Below are 18,225 nucleotides of genomic sequence, written 5' to 3'. Positions count from 1 at the left end.
TGCATGATACAAGACTTGTTTCATTTGTACATCATCACCATATAACAAGTCATAAACAATAATAATTGTCACCAAAGTTATAAAACTAACAAAATGCCGTAGGTGGTGCCTCTTTATTAGTCTCCTCTCACAAATGTAGCTTTGTTCTTAGGAGTCACACTCATTGAAGCATATACACTCCTCAGATTAGACATGTTTTTGTGTCAGACAAACGTTGGTGTTCAACATTGACACAATTCCAACACATGATTATATTAAATCATGTAATTTTCTCAAAACATTATCAACATTCGACACCGATGTGTCCGTGTTTGTCTCATGTTCAAGATATCTCCTAGACTGAGTCACAAAGTAGTAGTTCTATTTCCATTTAGGAAGCGTTACATATTAATGATTGGTGACTAGAAGGAAAAACCAGCAAATGGATCAGTATAAATCACAACTTCAGCTAAATCAAAATCGATTAATCATCAATATTTGCCAACAGGCTTAAAAACACAGGGACCCGTATATATTCCATACAGATGCTTCCTACAAAATTCAAAAAGTGAGCTATGAAGATTCTAGCACCCAAACTTGTGTCCTCAATAATTAGGTTTTTGAACTTCAAGAGTTCATGTCAAACTGAAAGACACGAGTCCCAAGTTGTTATCGTTTATGTTTTATGTTGTGATCAGAAGATATACGAGGCCTTTCAGGTATTCAACAATCTCTGATCCACCAAGCTTTGAACTTCCATATACTCTATCGACAAATGTGATAGGAACCTGTACACACGTGAAACTGAGGTAAGCTACAAAGTGAATAAGCTCAAACAGGGTAATTACATAGAACTCTAAGCCATCTATGCAACAAGTACTTGGGAAGGAAATGAACAGACACAATAAAGAGAAAAGGAAAAGCTAAACCAACAAGCATTCAAATCCTCTACTTAAATATATGCAAAATAGATTTAAATATTAAGATTTACAACAACAACAACCAAGTCTTATCCCACTAAGTGGGGTCGGCTACAGAATACCAGTGGCCTATCAATATTAAGATTTAGAGAATCATATTTTATCTAATCATCAAATGTGTCAAAACTTCTCCATAACTAACAGTAGAAAGAATCGGGACAATCCTGGAATAATTTCCATGTTTTGCGATTATCATTTCGGAAAGTTTGCAAAGCACAAGACAAGACAGTGTGTGTATGACTGCCAGTCAAATTGGCAACGTAATATCAAATGCATCTTTGAGAATAATTATATGTCATACAAATTTCAATTTACCAGCGACCTACAGAAGACCAATAGCCTATCAATATATGGAATAGAATGTCTACATGAATAAGTACATGGCTGACTGCCTTTACAAAAAAGGATGTGCCATCATTCAGTTCACAAGTTTTATGAATAAAAGGTACATGTTAGATATTGGAAAAAGAAAATTACGATCAATATATCAAGATGTTATAAATGGCAAGCACATATAGTGATGATTAATGCTAACTACATATCTAACTCATGAGTTATGAAGTTGACATAACAACCAGGTTAATGTAAAGAATAGAAAACACAAATTAGCAACTGCACCTCTTCAATATGGTACCCTTTTCTGGATGCTCGAACTATCATCTCCATTTGAAAGACATATCCCTTACTAACACAGCAACTAATAATATCTTCAAGCGCTGATTTCCTATAAAGTCTACAAATAACAACAGTACATCAATCTCAAACCAATCAAGTGATCAACAGGGAGCAAAAACACTCACTAAACTTTTAGGTATCCATTATCAATCTCTATACCTGAAAGACCCCGTCAAATCTGAGACACCAGGCCATAAAAGTGTTTGTGCAAGAACATTTGCTCCCCTGCTTGTTAGTTTGCGCATAAGATTCCATCCATGCACACCACCACCTTTAACATAACGAGTCCCGGTAACTATATCAGCACCAGTTTCCAACTGTTTTCTGAAAAACAAAAGGGAAGAGTTAAGTTGTGGCAGGTAAGAAGAAAAAAAAGAAAGACGTTATTAAAAGGTTATTACTAACCTAAGGAAGCCTGGCAAATATTTTGGCTGCAGAAGAATAAACAGATTAGAAAAATAATAATAATAATAATAATAATAATAATAATAATAATAATAATAATAATAATAATAATAATAATAATAATAATAATAATAATAATAATAATAATAATAATAATAATAATAATAATAATAATAATAATAATAATAATAATAATAATAATAATAATAATAATAATAATAATAATAATAATAATAATAATAATAATAATAATAATAATAATAATAATAATAATAATAATAATAATAATAATAATAATAATAATAATAATAATAATAATAATAATAATAATAATAATAAAAAGGTTCTTGCTAACAAGTGCCTTAAGGGCATTGTTTAAAGAACCCACAAAAAGAAATTTTATCTTGAAAATACAAGTCAAACACATAAAAGTCGTAAACTACACAATTTTCAATGTAAAAGTTACTAGTTTTGGATGCTTAAACAATGCCCTAAGGGCACTTGTTAGCATTTTCCTAATAAAAATACAATGCTGCAACTAACAAATCCTCAAGACAATAAATCTTATACAAAGTTCATCCAAGTCTTCTTGATTTTTTACTCCTTTACAAATTGAATCATTGTTCATAACTGCACACTGTTGTCTTCGTGACTAAACAGAACAACTTACATGGTGTGACAGATCAGCATCCATAATGACAACAAAATTTCCAGAAGCATGCTTCATGCCATGAATATAGGCCGTTCCTGCAAATTAATCACATCAGAGGCTACAACAACAACAACCAAGCCTTATCCCACTAAGTGGGTTAGGCAACATGGATCAAACGACGCCATAATGTTCTATCACATCAGAGGCTAATTTATCAAATCCAGTTAGTAAAAGAATCAGGAACATACCTAAACCCATCTTCCTAGGTCTCGCTCTTAACAACTGTAACAACAAGAATAAACACGTTACTCTAAACGATGCAAACGGATTGAGATAACTCCCAGAAAATATAAAAGATCATGAGTTACTGTCATTTATATATGAAAAATAAATTTTGTAAATATTACTGCTTAGTGCTTACAATTCGATCTTCTCCATAAACCTGTTGCAGTTGTTTTACAACATCCTGAGTACCATCAGGACTCCCATCGTCCACAACAATAACTTCAAAATCAACATCCCTAAAATTGAGAAACAGAACGGAGTATTCATAAAGATGATTGATCATAATATAGAGATGGACAAATGACATAAAAGATAGGTCTGTAAAGTCTAAAAGGGAAGAACAAGGCATTATGTTTAGTATGAAGAGATAGAGAAATTACTGAAGGTGCTTGAATATAAGGTAAAGAATGAGGCTTATGTTGAGTCGCTCGTTATATGTAGGAACAATTATACTGTACTTGTTTTTCTGCTTCTGATGCTGTTCGTCCATTCTAACCTAAACTTGGACCAAATGAAATCAATGAATCAGCATAGTAATAAAGATTGTAGCAGAAGGTCAATTTTTTGAAATTAAAATGTATTCGTGCTCATCCTCATCATTTTACAAAATGTATTAAAGAAAGAGATGAATCAAAACCCCTATACATGAGTGGAGGGACATAATTGTCAATACTGCTATCAATTTCATCTAATTGAACCCAAATTCGTATAATCGAGTAATTCAACAAGATCAGAGAATCCAATTAAGGCCCTGATTATAAGTGGGGAGAGAGACTTTCGTAATTACAAGCTCTAACAGGAATGATGTTATCTTACACCGGTGGAACAGAAACAGATGCGATCACAGGATAAGAGTTATTAAAGAAAAATAAAAGAGAAAGTGAAAGAGATGAACCTACAAAATGAACGCAGAATGTGAAATCGTGAAGAACAAAGCACACTTTACAGCGGCAGCAGGTCCAGCCGATGACTAACAAACAATTGCTTGATATGGAAACTGGAAGGCGAAACCAATGACTTTTTTTGATTACCAGAAAGCGAAACCAATGTCTGCTCCAAAATACTTTTATTTTTTTTTGTACACAAAGTACATTTTTATTTTATTTTTTGTTAAATTCTGCTTAAGTACATTTTTATTTGCTACAATTTATATTTAAATATGTTTTTTATTAGATTTAAAAATGTTTTTGTTAACCAATACAATATTTTAGTTCTTTTTTTCTTTGACTAAAATATATTTTAGTTCTTAAAAATATAGTCTTGTAATTATTTCAGTTTTTTTATACTTTTTGCTCTTTTTTTTTGTGGTCGGGGTTTGAATCTCGGACCTTGTATATTTTATACATTGTCAGTTAAGTTCACGAGGACTTTTTGCTTATTTTTATCAAATGTGATTGTTTTTACCCTTTTTGCTTTTTTCTATCAAAATTTAAACATAATATTAAAATTTTATTTTTTTAGATTAGTTTCCTCTCCATCTCTGATTTCTCATAGTTTTTAATTATTCCACTTAAATTACTTAAAAAAAATCCTCTTAAATGCATTTTTTTTACAAAGAAAAACTTACAAGAACCTCATTAAAATCACATAACGAATATAATTTAGAGCTTTTTCATTACGTGCTATTGGCCCTCATTTTAAAACTCATTAGTTTTGATACATTCTTCATATTTTTATACTTCAAAAAAATGATGTGACATGCTTTAAATGACATAACATACAAGGTATTGATGTAGAATCTCGATCATTTAATTCAACAAGTTAGATTTTCCTCTCGAGTGTCGACACTTGATTGAGGAAATCTTATATTCAACTTCACCGAGTCAAATCTTCCATTTGAGCACCTATGATTGGTAGGGAGTCCAATACTTTTGGTTAAATACTCTAACTCACTTATTCACTAATTCACATGTGATCAAACCATCATTAAATCCACCGAGGTTAATATGATTTGATTGATGAAAATGATATAGAGAGACTTTCATTGCCAAGGTCGGTATCCCAAACAGATGACACTATCATATTTTTCTCATCTAAGCTCCCACACTTGGTTGAGAGAGAATAACTACTCTTGTCTCCAACATGCCTATTCAACATAAAAGGATAAGTCGAGTTCCCACCTAGCTCTTCAGCTAGATAGAGAGGACCTTGACATCTCACGAGTATATTACATCTAAACTCCAATCTTTAAAAGTCACATATTCCACAGTGAGTTTAAAACGGGCAGCACTTCAGTGACTTAATGTCACCGTGCCATAGCTGCCCAACCCCATCCATACCATCCATTTTCTGACACATGTGCAGGATGCTTTGTTTGTGTGGACAGGATGCAATGTCACGGTGCCATTAATGGCACCGAAGTATTCTCCGTTTAAAACACATTAATGGTGTTCATTGCACCCTATTTATATAACAATTAAGCTAAGAAGTTTACGCCAAAAATGACTATGCTTACAAGTCGATTCTCTCATATCACCATAAATAATAAATTAGGGGGGCCAATGTTCTGGAGTGGACTTTAGACTGTCTCATACTCAATACAACATCTTTCCGTCTATGTAAGTATCACATAATCATCTATCACTGTATGTCATATTCTAAACCTCTCACCCACCTCAAACATTATATTAACTTGAATGTTAGAGTGTCGGTAGGGGTGAGATTTAGTATGGGAAAGGAGAGTTGTTTCCCACCATGGGAAAGTTTTTTTCAACTATTAGATTAAAGAGGTGTATCAATTTTATCATGGACTGCCAATACTATATTTTTTTTCCTTTCTCTTTCTCTTACAACTTTTTTTTTTGTTCAGATCTGGAATTTTTTTCTTTCCTAAATCTGCAATTTTTTTTTTAAGATCTATAACCGGCTCATAAGTGTAAAATCAATTAGATGGACTAAGAATGTTTGGAAGCAATTTTTCCAGTGTACACGGCTCTGGTAGTTGGTTTAATTTTTTCAGTGCTCAAACACACTCTTCCAACCAATGATTATACATGCTAGGTTGACAATAACAAAGTTCACATTAATAGCACCGATTCTTGGTATGTAAGGAAACATTATGAACTTCTTTTAACTGAAAAATGAAGTTTTATTCTTTTGTATTTTAAAATTTGGATATGTAAAGTGGATTTTTTACATATCTAGCTTTCATTTCACAAATAGAAGATGAGAATATTCAAATTGGTTTGATTTTGATTTGAGTTATTGAATTGAAGATGAGAATAGTAGAAATTATGAGAAATTAATGTTTTAAGAGAGAAAGTTGTTAAACATGATTTTACTGATAAAAAGAAAGAAGAAAGAAGCCACTGGTGAGATAAACGAAATTAGTGCATGAAGAAAGAAGCCACTGGGCTGTTTTCATTCAAGGTTAAAAGGTTGAAGAAAGTGTAAACAAAAAATCTAGTGATGAGAGATCATGATAAGATCAATGTTCCTTTGGATCTAATGGTTGAAAAAAACTTTCCCATGGTGGGAAACAACTCTCCTTTCCCATACTAAATCCCACCGGTAGGTGGGACCATAATTTTTTCTAAATACTCCCTCCGTCTCTAAATTATTGTCGTTTAAGGTTTGTGCACGGTTATTAAGGAAATGATTGATTGTGTTGATTTCAATGATAAAATTAGTATCATTTACTAAAATACCCTTATTAATTGTAGTTAGTGGAGTAGTTAAGTTTGATGAAATTCAATAAATAAGGGTATAATAATAGAAAAAAATAATAAATGCTGCATTGATATTCTAAAGTGACAATTATTTTGAGAAAAAGAAAAAATGCTAAAGAGACTATTATTGTGAGACGGAGGGAGTAATATAATCACCTATGAAGGTATGAATAATTAGAGAAGTATACAAGTTGGCAAGTAATAAATTAGAGAAGTATGCAAGTAATAAAAAAACATTATTCTACACCTATAATGAAATTTGACCTTGGTCAACCTCACCTCACCTGATCCCAAATCGTTTTGCCTCCATTTCTCGTCAATTACATTACCCGCCTTTACGAAGTCCGAACACTGAAGCCGTTACTATATAAACCCGATTCGAAATCACAATGCTCATTTCCACTGTTTTCTCTTCAACCTCTCAGAACTTTCTCGTTCATTTTCGTCTGAACCAAACGGTGAATTTTCTCGCATCTCTCTTCTCATCGCAACCGCATCAAAACCCTATCTCCGTCGATCGTCACTCTCATTCGGTTGCTGAAATTGCAAATCGCTTCCATCTCCTCAAAATCTAGATCATACGGTATCCGATTCCACTCCGTTTCTTCGATCTGTAAATCACGCATTTCCGCTTTGTTCTGAAATTCTGAATATATCTATTTGCGAATTGTGTTACCGCGTTTCATTTGCTGCATCAATTTGGTTGAAATTGCTATCTATGGAGTTCAATTTATGCAAATTGATGCAATAATCATACATGCATTGTGCTTGATTTTTGATATATTTCTGTTTGATTTCAACTAACTACGAACTTGCGATTTGCTTGACTATGAATATTTTTTTCACTGAACATTGTTGATTTGGTGTCTTTCGGTTGGAATCGGACTTCTGAATCTGAATTTTCCGTGGATAGTCACTGTTGATACTCTAAACGGTTGGAATCGGACTTCTGAATCTGAATTTTCTGTTATATTTTTGAATTTTATCTACTTAACGTTCTCTGATTTTTGAAGACATTGTGTTTCCGATTTTTTTTCCTTTTCATAATACATAATTAGGTTAGTTTTTTCTTTCTCCTGTTGCTCTAGGTAGTATATTGTTTATACTTTGCTTTCTGGTACGATTATGATACTTTGAAGTCCGAAGCTCGAAGCATGTAAACAACATTTTAGAACTTTTTATTTAACTTGTGAACTCGCACTTATCATATCTTACCGGTTGAATTACAATTTATGATTTATAGGTAAACACATTTCTGATTTAGGCAGATCAATGTTGCCAATCGTGATAGTGGAAAATAGCAGATTGTTTAAATTCTGCTAGGTAATAGTGCTATAGCGCTACTACAGCCTATATTTGACAACATTTTGTACTAAATAGCGTATCACGGAACAATAGCGGACAAATTCTGCTGCATTATAGCGGTATAGCACTGCTATAGCTGTTATTTAACAACACTGAGGCAAATTGACCAAAAGAGTGGCCTACAACATTGAGTGTTAGTTCATATGCAAACTTCATCAATCGTCCTTTGGTTTAAGCCTTCTGTGTTAGAAATCTGATCAATAGGATATTGCATATAATAAGTCTCTCTATGTTGGGAATATGTTCGATAGGATACTGTATGTTATAATCCTCCATATTCTATTATTCAAATGAGTTATCAGTGATTCATATTTTCCGGTCTTGTTTCAGTAAATATGTGACACAATATTTCACCATTAGAGTAACCTAAAGACTTGTCTCGTTTGACATTTCACCTGGATTTATTTTCATTTTGTAACCTCCTAAAACATTTATAATTCTTAATGATTGGTATTGTTTTTTCTGGTGGCTGGATTTATGGGTAGAAACTTTAATTCCCTGTTTTTTATTTGGAATATCACAGCTTTATCCTACCTGATGTGAACCAGGAAAATTTTCAACCTCAAGGAATGGCAGAACAAAAGAAGGAATCCCTTCCTAAAGATTCTAAGGAGAAAAATTCATTGCTAGGTTTTTCTCTATATTGATTTTTACTTTTATTATGTATTGAGTACCACTTGTAGATTCTTTCATCTTCCCTTTAACTTGACAATGTTTGTAATGGAAAAAAAAATATTTCTTACATTTTTTAGGGCTATTATCTATTATACCATTGCTTTATCCTAAGGGTTGACATGAGATTCTTAGATTCTCTCAACTTCTTGTAAATTTGGGAGATTGCATTCTCATCAACACTCTGGAAAAAGTAAACACACACACACACACGGTGTTTCGTTTTTCAGTGATTGTCTTTAAACAATAACGATGACATTACAAAAGTATTGATTTTTCTTTTCCTTTGGATATATATTTTTTTAATTCAAGCAGATGATGATTTTGGGAAGGAGTTTCTTGGCTCCTGGAAATCCATGTCAATGGCAGATGATGATGCCATGGATTTTAGCTTTGACACAGTTTCTAAAAGCAAGAAAAAGACATTCAACTTTGACAAAATGTAAGCCCCCCTAAAGTTAGTTTCAATTATTTAAAGTCAAATATGGATAGCAAGGACTCAGTTAATGGTTTCATTCTGAAACCTTCTCTGTTTTTAGGCTGACAGATTCCACGGTCAGTATTGCAGATGAATTAAGTGTGCAATAATTTGATTTTTATGCAGATTTACAGTGATTATGATTGTTTATGTAAAATAATATCTCATTTAAGGAACATATTATTTGGATATACATATATGCTTATACAATGTATTTGTGAGTTACTTCCTTACCAGTTAACAAACGATCTTTGCCAGGGATATGAATTTCGACCTGGATACTGATTTTGGCAAAATGTCATCATTTAAAGTGGACATGTCAGACCTTGATTTTACATGCTCGCCCAAAAAGTCTTCCCAGTCTACGGATAAAAAGGGAGAAGCTTCTAGTGCAAAAGCAGGGAAGAAAGATGGGTTCAATTTTAACTTTGACTTTAATGAGTAAGTGGGGGGGTAATTATTGAAGGCATCTTAATGCACATATATGTTATTTTTGAGTTCTGCAGCATCAATTTGAGCGATTAAAGGTATATACATATTCTCATATTTTCTTTCCTTTTACTGGTGTAGGTTGGATAGCTTTAATCTCGATTCAAACTTATTAAAAGTAGATGCTAGTAATGATGACAGTAACCTGAGAAAGAAAGGAATTACTACAGAAGGAAATGATAGTGAAGGTGCTAAAAAGCCTAAAATCAATGACGGGGATGATGACGAAAGTGTTCGTGCATATAATGATAATATGACTACGAAACCTCAAGCATCAGAGAGGCTGGAAACTTTGAACACTGATACTTCAGTTGGTAACCCAGGGAATCTAGTTTCCAGACAGGATGTTTCTGTTTCAAAATTTTCTTCCTCTGAGAATCTTGACATGGCCACAGAGAATCAGACTTCTGATATAAGTAAAATAACAAGTATGAAAGAAATGGACCAAGAAAAAGACTTACCTGAGGAGACAAAGTCAACAGAATCGAAATCTGAGCAGGTTCTCAACAAGGTATCTTCCCAGTCTGTAGGTCAAAGTGATTTAGAGCATGACACTATCTCAGAACAGCATGCAAAGGTTCCTTTATCTGGAACAAGAGTAATTAATGTTGCATCTGATAAAAAAGAGGTTAATGATAAGGCAGCATTTGAAGATTCAGATGTTGTAGACATACAGCTAGAACATTCATCCCCACCTCTTACCACTGAATCAGGTGGCATTGTTAAAGAAGCAGTTAATGTAGGTAGCAGTGCTGAAGAAAATTTCAATGATCCTCAACCAGAAAAGAGTGATTCAAGTCATGAAAGTATTACCAAAATTGACGCCTCGACGAGGAATTCAAGCGACAATAGGATAAGAGAAAATAAAAGAACAGCTTTGGAGTGTCATTTGACTACAGCAAGCAGGTCGAACTGTTACTGTCCTTTTTATAATCACGTCTTTGCAAGTTTATTTTTATCATCAGCTGAGTTGCTGAAACTCCTATTCTGCAAGGTAGTGAGGACATAATGGTTATTTTTTTATAAGTATTTACTGTTTTTCACTCATTTAATGCAGTAACCCCATAGTTGATAAAACCATGTTGATGAAAGATACAGAGCTCCAAGTTAAGAAGTCAAATATATTCAGTATACCAGAGAACAAATTGTCTTTAAAGAATAATTCATCAACAGCTGGGACAAAGAGTGTCTCTTTTGACTCTGAAATAAATGCTAACATACACCAGAGATCCATAACCCAAGAAAGGTATGTTATGCTTACCTCAACAAATGTATTTGATGGTCTTTTTATTGTAGAATGTTATATATAATATATACTCCACAACAGGAACAGCGTCAAATCAAATGAGACAAAATTTGGAAGCAAAATGGCAAGCGGTTCACTCCCAGGTTCTAGCAAAGTAACGAGGGATGCACCAGCGTTGCTTGGCAGAAAAGATGATCTTAAAAGTTGTAACACCGGGTAATATATATGCTCATGGAATTCTGTTATACGAGAAGTTTCTTATTTTATAAAGACTATTTTTGCAACTGCAAAGATGCTATCTTTGTGGAAGTTAGGTTGTTGAATGTGACTGTTACTTCTGAATTCTGATCATGACCAGGGAGGGCATTGTTTTAGATGTTACACCAAGTGCAGGCAAGTTGGCTGGAAATATGAAATCATTTCACGAAGATGTAAATAGAAGGAAGGCCATGTTTCCTGAAACTGGCATGTCAGCAAAAAATGTTAATATTTTGAGGTAAGGCTGCTGTTGCTGACTTTTGTTTTGCAAGTTGGTGGCAGAACTAAAAATCATAACAGAGTCCAGATATGAATTTTTGTTGTTGGCTTCGCTTTTATTCAAACTAGATGTAAACCCATGCGTGCGATGAGTTAGCAAATAAATTTCGGTTTGAATTTTGTTTAATTACAAAACATGTTCTAATATTTACATAATACACATCATATGTCTTCAGTTATAACTTCTGTAAAGCTGAATGATCATATAATTTTAACACAGCTCACCTTACAACCAGAACATGACAACTTTTTCTCAACACTCCCTCATGCCTTGTTCTTGTTCTCAAACTTTTGGCTGTTTGGTTGATTCTTGTTTGTGCATATGTTACCACTTAATGGCTTTTCAATAATTATAGGAAAAAATGGGGGGAAAGGACAATGAGAAAAAAGAAATCAAAATACCTCTGGTAAGGTACGAAAGGAGGTTACAAAAGTAAAAAATATGAATAAGAAAACAAATTGATGCACAATAAATAATACAGACATTTAAGTTTGCATTAAGATGATAAACCATGTAAGTAATTCATGTGATTAAGAAAGTGATAAAATGACACAAGTTAGAAGTCAAAAGGGGAAAAAAATTGCTAGTGTAAAAAACCCACTGATTGTGTTCTTTATCATCTATATAACCTACTGAAAGTATGATAGGTTGTACACGATACCCGCTTTGCATTTCCGCTTTGGCAACTATGGGTTGTACACCATTACCACAAAGGCCAGAAACATACGCAAGATGTGCACCTCACTGTCTGCATCATATCCTATCCCTTCGAGTATCTATTGCAAAACACTGCAATTTCATTATACCACCATGATATTGATTTTTAGAACTGATATGATTTGGTGAATGGTTAATCAAGTTGATTAAAATTTCCAAATATGAGGTGACAATTACGGACAAGTTACTTTTGTGGCAAAATAGTAAAAATTCAAGTTGTTGAATTGACATCTTCATAGCCAGCAATTTATTATGTCACAGTAGATATAGCCAAAAAAATATGAGTTTCATTCGAATGATTTTGACAATGCGAAGAGGTCATATGCTCGATGCCATGGATTAATGGAGATAAATTAGTTGAACGGGCAGATTAAAATTTGTAGAGTTAGTTCATGGAGTAATTTGAATAATGATGCATCTTTACACATTTGGATCCCATTCCCGTAGTCTCCTGTTTATGTGATTTACAATTTTGATATTTTTAGAAAATTTCTTTCACACAATATGATAGAAATAATTTAAACATGTTTATTTGATATTGTGAACTTTATGACATATATCATTTCTAGGGTCTTCATTGTGATCACTTATTCATTTTATTTCTTTGTCAAATTTTTCAGTTCTCAAGTCAATCCTTGCAGCTTAACAGAGAAGACAGCTAAAATTACTACCCAGATATCTGTAAATTCTCAACCTGAAGCTTCTGGCAAGGAGTCCTTTCAGAAATCAAAGATGACTTCCATAGAAGGAAATAAACTTTCTTCTTTTAAATCTTGCAAGATCACACCTGCTTTTTCTAGCTTAAAGACTTCAAGGTTTGTACCGAGTTTGTTGCTCTTTTTAAACTCTTGTGGGGATTTTGAATGAAGTCTTTCGCTATCTCAGGAACATTGGGGGTAACTCAGTTTTAGCAACGTCTTTACACCAAAAAGAGGCAAAATCATTGGCAAGTTCTGAACAAAGAAAAGAGATACAGACTATTACAGTATCAAAGAGTGATCATCTGACTGGCAGTGGTGACAATCAAAAGCCTTCAGCCCTGTTCTTGAAGAGGAAGAGTATTGAGGTTTTGATACGACTTTTTTCCTTTTGAACAATTGATGGGAGAAATCATCACTAAATAATTTGATGGGCATAGCCTATGTCTTTGCTCCTTTTTACTCCCTTAATGTCAAAGCTGCAAATTTCTTCATTTAATGTCTCCTACTGTATACTTTTGGTTCATAAATATTCCCGTTGGCCCACTCTCAACTGCATGTCTGGAATAATTTTTTTTATCCACGGAAGAAAAGATAATGACAAAAAGTAAGAACGTTGTAGAACTTCACTACTATATAACTCTAATAGGAGGATTAAGTACCTTCCTATACAGGAAATAATCATCCTAAAGAATTTCTAAGAACACCTATATATAAGACTCTATTTTGCAGGTTTCTGAAGCAGATTTAACATCCTTGAGGCCCCTAAAGCGCCTATCTCAGTCTCCAATTGGAAGCAGGTCCTGCAGAACAAATTGATTTCTTTTTTGTTGCATAGATCATCTGTTCTTTCTTTTATTGGTTCTTTCGAGTAACATAGTTCTTAACAACTCCAGAAATGCCGAACCTAAAGAATCTTCAGAAAAAGTTGAACAGGTAAATTAACAAATGTCGGCGTTATTTTATTTGTTCTGTTGTCTTATATTTTGATGATTACAGAAAAATGCAAGGAGGCTTGGGGATGGATATTTTAAATGTGATAATTGTTACTTGTTAGTACTAGTTTTCTTTCTTCTTGTTCATATATATATTAGTCAATTTCACCTGTATGTGAAAATCAGGTAGAGAGAAAGTCCAGCGACTTCGCGTATCATTCAACCTCCGGACTTGAAAGTCCATCAGAGATTAAAGTAACAGAAGTGGAAATACCTGATTCTGTACTCATGGAAGATAACAGTAATGTTGAAAAGGCTGAAGCATATATGAAAGAACTTGAAAATGTGAGTTATCTAAACATATTTTTCATCTATAGACTATATCATAAGCTTACTAATAAAAATTATTCAATTTACTGGATTTCAAAGTCTAGTGAAAAACAACAAGGATATGCTTGATGGCTCGGATAAGGAATATAAGATATGAGAAGTTATTCTACCATATTATAACCTAGTGTGTGCTGTGAGCTAAGTGAAATTTAGCAAGTTAAGTGAGGAGTTATTACCTCAGTTTGATAGAATTCAGCAAGTTAAGTGAGCTGATAGCTAAAATTACATTTTACTTTTCAAATGTTGTCATTTCCACTAAAATAACCCAATGCTCAATTTTAGTAACAATGAAAATGTTTATTTTAATCAGTATCACTATATAGGACATTTTGAAACCGAATTTCACGAGTATCATAAAATTCAAACCAATGTGTAAAAATAAAATATTAGCTTTTGTGTCTTCTGAATAATATAATGTGTAGTATCTCGTTTTAGAATTTGGGAGGAAGCATGTTATGTAGACAAATGTCTGTGCTGACCTGAGACTGATCAAGAAGCATGCAAAGGAAGGATACTTGTATCTCCTTTTACAACACGATTTCTAGTTCCTTAATTCACAGAACTTGTGTTTAATTTAACTGTTTGTATAATCAAACCAAAATATCATCGCTTAATGATATGGCAATTTTATGCAATTGCGTTGATTTTAAATTTGAGTTTTTTCAATAATACTTGATGGTGATGAATTCTCTTTTCCATCCATGTATCCGTTATAATAAAAAAAAAAAATGCACCTTGTTGATTTCTTTTTAAATGTGATTACTTGCAGATTTGTAACATGCTGAAAAAAAGGCATGAGGAAGCAAAAGAGTTATTAGTGAGAGCTGTTGTCAATGACAATAACTTGCTGATGCTTAATCATCCCATCTATGAAGAGAAAATATCCTTCCATTTTTCTTTTCAGCCATATTCTCCTACCCTATTTGCAGATATTACAGCTGGTTATTTCCTTAACATTTTTAAACATCCGGAAGGTTCAGAAATTTGCTTCTCAAATGATGTCTAAGGAGATTCAAACTTGAACTGCAATAAATCGTTACATTCGAAGGTATGTAGCCTATTCTGCACTATACTATTTGTTGGGTTTTAGTCACCATTTGAATTTAAGGACCGAGTACATTCATATAAAATTTGTATGGTTACTCCTTCTGTGTTGTCTGGACTTGAGAAACATTTGTCATTTCCTTAAGATGAAAAACTGTAAAAAAATTATCTCTTTGGTCTATTGAGGTTTCAAGTTTGTATGAAGTCTATTGTGATGCATGACAAGTCCATTTTGACGTTGTTGAAGAAAAAAAGGTTTCGCAATAGATTTTGCATGTCTAGGAAGATTCCAGTGTCAGATATTTGATCTTGAGAATAAATAGTGAGGTAGAAAGACGGTTCATACGTGCAGAGCTAAAATTTGAACTGTATTGTACAATTAGTAGCCAAATTAAAAGAACACCACTAAGGTCAATCCAATTACTGGAAAGGAAGCAAGTTCTAGTAATTACAGAGTGTTGCTAGTTGTTGATTATGAAATAATTTGGTATAGAAAAATTTCCAAACTATAAAGTTCCGAGAAACAGAGGGAGGCTCCTGTTTGTTTGTTCCTATATCTATCCTATTCACGGTCTGAGTTATTAGCAAGTTAAATTTTGATACTATTACTGTGATAACAATTTCAATAACGAATCCTTCTGTTGTGTTTTCAGCAAGGCCTTCTGCTGTCTATGTTCCTTGCTTTGCTAAACAACACTGCGTCAAGTTTCCATCCATTCAAAATCAGCTGCTTCTTCTAATCACACTAAGTCCTTTTTTTCTTTCTAATGTCTTTGTTCCTCAGTCATATTATAAACTAGATGCTGACCACAAGGCATGGATTATTAGACAAAAATAATTCCGTCAGAGGAGACTTGAAAATATATTTTAGTCATTTTGAAAGCATTTTGTATGCTTGAATTGAATAGTATTTCATGCTAATCTTTTGTAAAGCGGGTGGAAAATGAAACCTAATTTTTCTTGTAGCAAAATTTAATATAATCAACTGTAGTGTGAGAGTGAGGAATACACGCTTATCAAACGAGCAATCTTCAATATGTAGGCTGTAGCAAGAATATACAATAGGGGGTGAAACAGAATCCAAATAATTTTTTAGGCCTATGTATGCATCCACTCCTTAACTTTTTCTTTCAAACTGATAGAGTTAAAACAGTAGAAATGGTTGAGATCAAAACTGTGTTGTTTATTACAGCATCAAAACCATTTCCCATGTTAAACACCACTCGAAATACATAATTTGAACGGTTAAGTAAGCAACTATGCATGTTAGTTAACTCCAACATAAGTTTTCGGTCAAAAAAAAAACTCCAACATAAGTTTGACAATTGACTCTTCAAACTTCAAAGGTCAGAAGGCAGACACGAGTGAAAAATGGGGATACTCGTTTCTGTCAGACTAGCCTTTTTTAATTTTTTTTTTTCCGTATACGACATAGCAACACACTCAGTAGGCAACAATTAGCACTAGGGAGGTGAATGATGTGGTTGAGGATCGAATACATCAATTTTGTCTCTACATATAAATCCAAGATGTATCTTTTTAACATATGTCCAAACAGAGATTCGTGTGTATTTATTTTAACGTATATTAAGGACGATTAAAAGCTTGTGTGCTTTTGGCGATTAGTTGGAAGTGCTCATTAAGATACAAAAACAAATTGCGATACATACTCAGACAAATGTTTTGATGTCCTTGGACTTCCACTTGGATCACTATAACAAAAAATTATGAATAACCATGTTGCTTATATATATCGTACCTTCCTTGCTTGAATATATCAAGTTAACTAGCATTCTTCAAAATCAAAGGTGGGAAATAAAAATGGCAAGACTAAGTTTTTGTCTCTGTACTTTACTCCTGTTGCTTTCATTCTCTGTTTCCGAGACTCGGCTGCTGAGGAATCACAATCCATTTTCTTTTCATTTCCCTGCAAGTTCTAGTCTCTTCCTTGGTACTGTCAAACACTACCTTTATTCAGGATCAAAAGGAAGAAGCTTGGCAAAGATAGATCATAAAATGTTGAAAACAAGTGCCAAGGTCTCTTTCAGCATTGGCTTCAGAGAGAGTAACGCAACAAGAAACCGGTATTTTAAACCCCTTCGAGTGAGTCCGGGAGGCCCAGATGCACACCATCACTTCAAAGTAACTGTGACCGGAGGACATGGGAGGAGATAGAACAACCGTGTGCATGAGATAAAGGTTTGTGATAATGAAAAGAATCCATCCATCAAACCATCTTAATGGGAAAGAATACACAACCAAAATTATCAACAAAAAAAAAAAGACTTCGTTTGGCACTAAGGTCGAAGGATTTTTATCTTTTTTTACTTAAGGAATATTCTGTTTGAACTTCTAAGTTTGTAATGAATCTTTTAATCCCAATAAACAAGAGATATTTACCTTTTGTTAATTTGCTATTACATAGTCAGCTCAGCTATAATGATTAGATAATATCATTTGTGGCTTAAGGAATATTCTGTTTGAACTTCTAAGTTGGTAATGAATCTTTTAATCCCTATAAACAAGAGATATTTACCTTTTTCTTTGCCGGACAAAGAACAAAAGCGTACCATTTGTGGCTTAACTGTTCAGAGGTCATTTATGTCATGGTCAACCCAATTGATGTAAACCCAATGCTTCAAGTCCTTGCTGATTTCCTCTGTTATTTAACCCTGGTGTTATGTTCGTAGTGTTGTGTAAGGGTGATTTTTTTTTTTTTTTTTTAACGAGAGTAAGGGTGAACTATTAGTAGCTAGCTTAAATTTGCCTTCAAAATCGATAATTTTAAGAGAAATTATTTTTAATATGACATGTATTATGTATATGTTAGTTTGATCTTCTTCTACCACTAGTGTTTTGTTCATGTGGTTGGTGCGCAGGATGTATGAGTGTTGTAAACTCAATCTACCTATTTTGATTTCTATGTATAAAAAAAATTTAGTTTGATATTCCTGAGGAAAGCAGATACATATACTTTTTTACCAATTGATTTCACTTAGTTACACCAAA

General features: G+C 33.2%; 2 protein-coding genes across 13 annotated transcripts; one reads left to right on the top strand and one right to left on the bottom strand.

Moving 5' to 3' along the window:
* Positions 1–443: 443 nt before the first annotated feature.
* LOC146932234 (dolichol-phosphate mannosyltransferase subunit 1) lies at positions 444–4,031 on the bottom strand. Of its 4 annotated transcripts, none has more exons than XM_085703897.1 (9): positions 3,872–4,031; positions 3,357–3,477; positions 3,113–3,212; positions 2,940–2,973; positions 2,710–2,786; positions 2,040–2,065; positions 1,794–1,958; positions 1,578–1,692; positions 444–767 (listed from the first exon to the last, which is right to left on the bottom strand). In XM_085703897.1, the coding sequence occupies exons 2-9, from the start codon at positions 3,464–3,466 to the stop codon at positions 663–665; spliced, it is 732 nt and encodes a 243-aa protein (XP_085560023.1). In that variant the 5' UTR covers positions 3,467–3,477; positions 3,872–4,031; the 3' UTR covers positions 444–662. The 4 variants fall into 4 exon arrangements, with proteins under 4 accessions (XP_085560023.1, XP_085560020.1, XP_085560022.1 ...); XM_085703894.1 differs by having other exon boundaries at positions 3,357–3,472; XM_085703896.1 differs by having other exon boundaries at positions 3,876–4,031.
* A 2,842-nt stretch (positions 4,032–6,873) lies between these two features.
* Positions 6,874–17,626, top strand: LOC146932233 (uncharacterized protein At4g18490). 9 transcript variants are annotated; one of them, XM_085703890.1, is made up of 16 exons: positions 6,874–7,227; positions 8,558–8,639; positions 8,997–9,123; positions 9,418–9,600; positions 9,730–10,554; positions 10,706–10,894; positions 10,976–11,110; positions 11,253–11,390; positions 12,770–12,964; positions 13,035–13,215; positions 13,580–13,647; positions 13,744–13,783; positions 13,969–14,127; positions 14,942–15,054; positions 15,140–15,220; positions 15,870–16,237. In XM_085703890.1, exons 2-15 carry the CDS (start codon positions 8,579–8,581, stop codon positions 15,192–15,194), a joined length of 2,469 nt encoding a protein of 822 aa, XP_085560016.1. In that variant the 5' UTR covers positions 6,874–7,227; positions 8,558–8,578; the 3' UTR covers positions 15,195–15,220; positions 15,870–16,237. The 9 variants fall into 9 exon arrangements, 8 of the variants coding, with proteins under 8 accessions (XP_085560016.1, XP_085560013.1, XP_085560019.1 ...); XM_085703887.1 differs by having other exon boundaries at positions 6,875–7,227; positions 8,533–8,639; positions 8,994–9,123; XM_085703893.1 differs by having other exon boundaries at positions 6,885–7,227; positions 10,982–11,110.
* The last annotated feature ends 599 nt before the right edge of the window (positions 17,627–18,225 follow it).

This window comes from Medicago sativa, chromosome 4 (genome assembly GCF_051527215.1).
Source record: "Medicago sativa cultivar Bolivia chromosome 4, Bolivia_mono, whole genome shotgun sequence".
Taxonomy (NCBI): Eukaryota; Viridiplantae; Streptophyta; class Magnoliopsida; order Fabales; family Fabaceae; genus Medicago; species Medicago sativa.
Note: the sequence above shows the minus strand (reverse complement) of the source record. Positions and strands in the feature narration are given on the sequence as shown.

What these genes read in the sequence shown, in the direction of transcription:
- LOC146932234 (XM_085703897.1), bottom strand. Translation starts at nt 3,466, where the DNA reads ATGGACGAACAGCATCAGAAGCAGAAAAACAAGTACAGTATAATTGTT. An exon ending in ACCTAGGAAGATGGGTTTAG is followed by an intron (nt 2,787 to 2,939) that starts GTATGTTCCTGA and finishes ATTAATTTGCAG; the next exon opens with GAACGGCCTATATTCATGGC. An exon ending in AAGGGTACCATATTGAAGAG is followed by an intron (nt 768 to 1,577) that starts GTGCAGTTGCTA and finishes ACGTGTGTACAG; the next exon opens with GTTCCTATCACATTTGTCGA.
- LOC146932233 (XM_085703889.1), top strand. Translation starts at nt 8,579, where the DNA reads ATGGCAGAACAAAAGAAGGAATCCCTTCCTAAAGATTCTAAGGAGAAA. An exon ending in ACATTCAACTTTGACAAAAT is followed by an intron (nt 9,124 to 9,417) that starts GTAAGCCCCCCT and finishes GATCTTTGCCAG; the next exon opens with GGATATGAATTTCGACCTGG. An exon ending in TGAAGAGGAAGAGTATTGAG is followed by an intron (nt 13,216 to 13,579) that starts GTTTTGATACGA and finishes TCTATTTTGCAG; the next exon opens with GTTTCTGAAGCAGATTTAAC.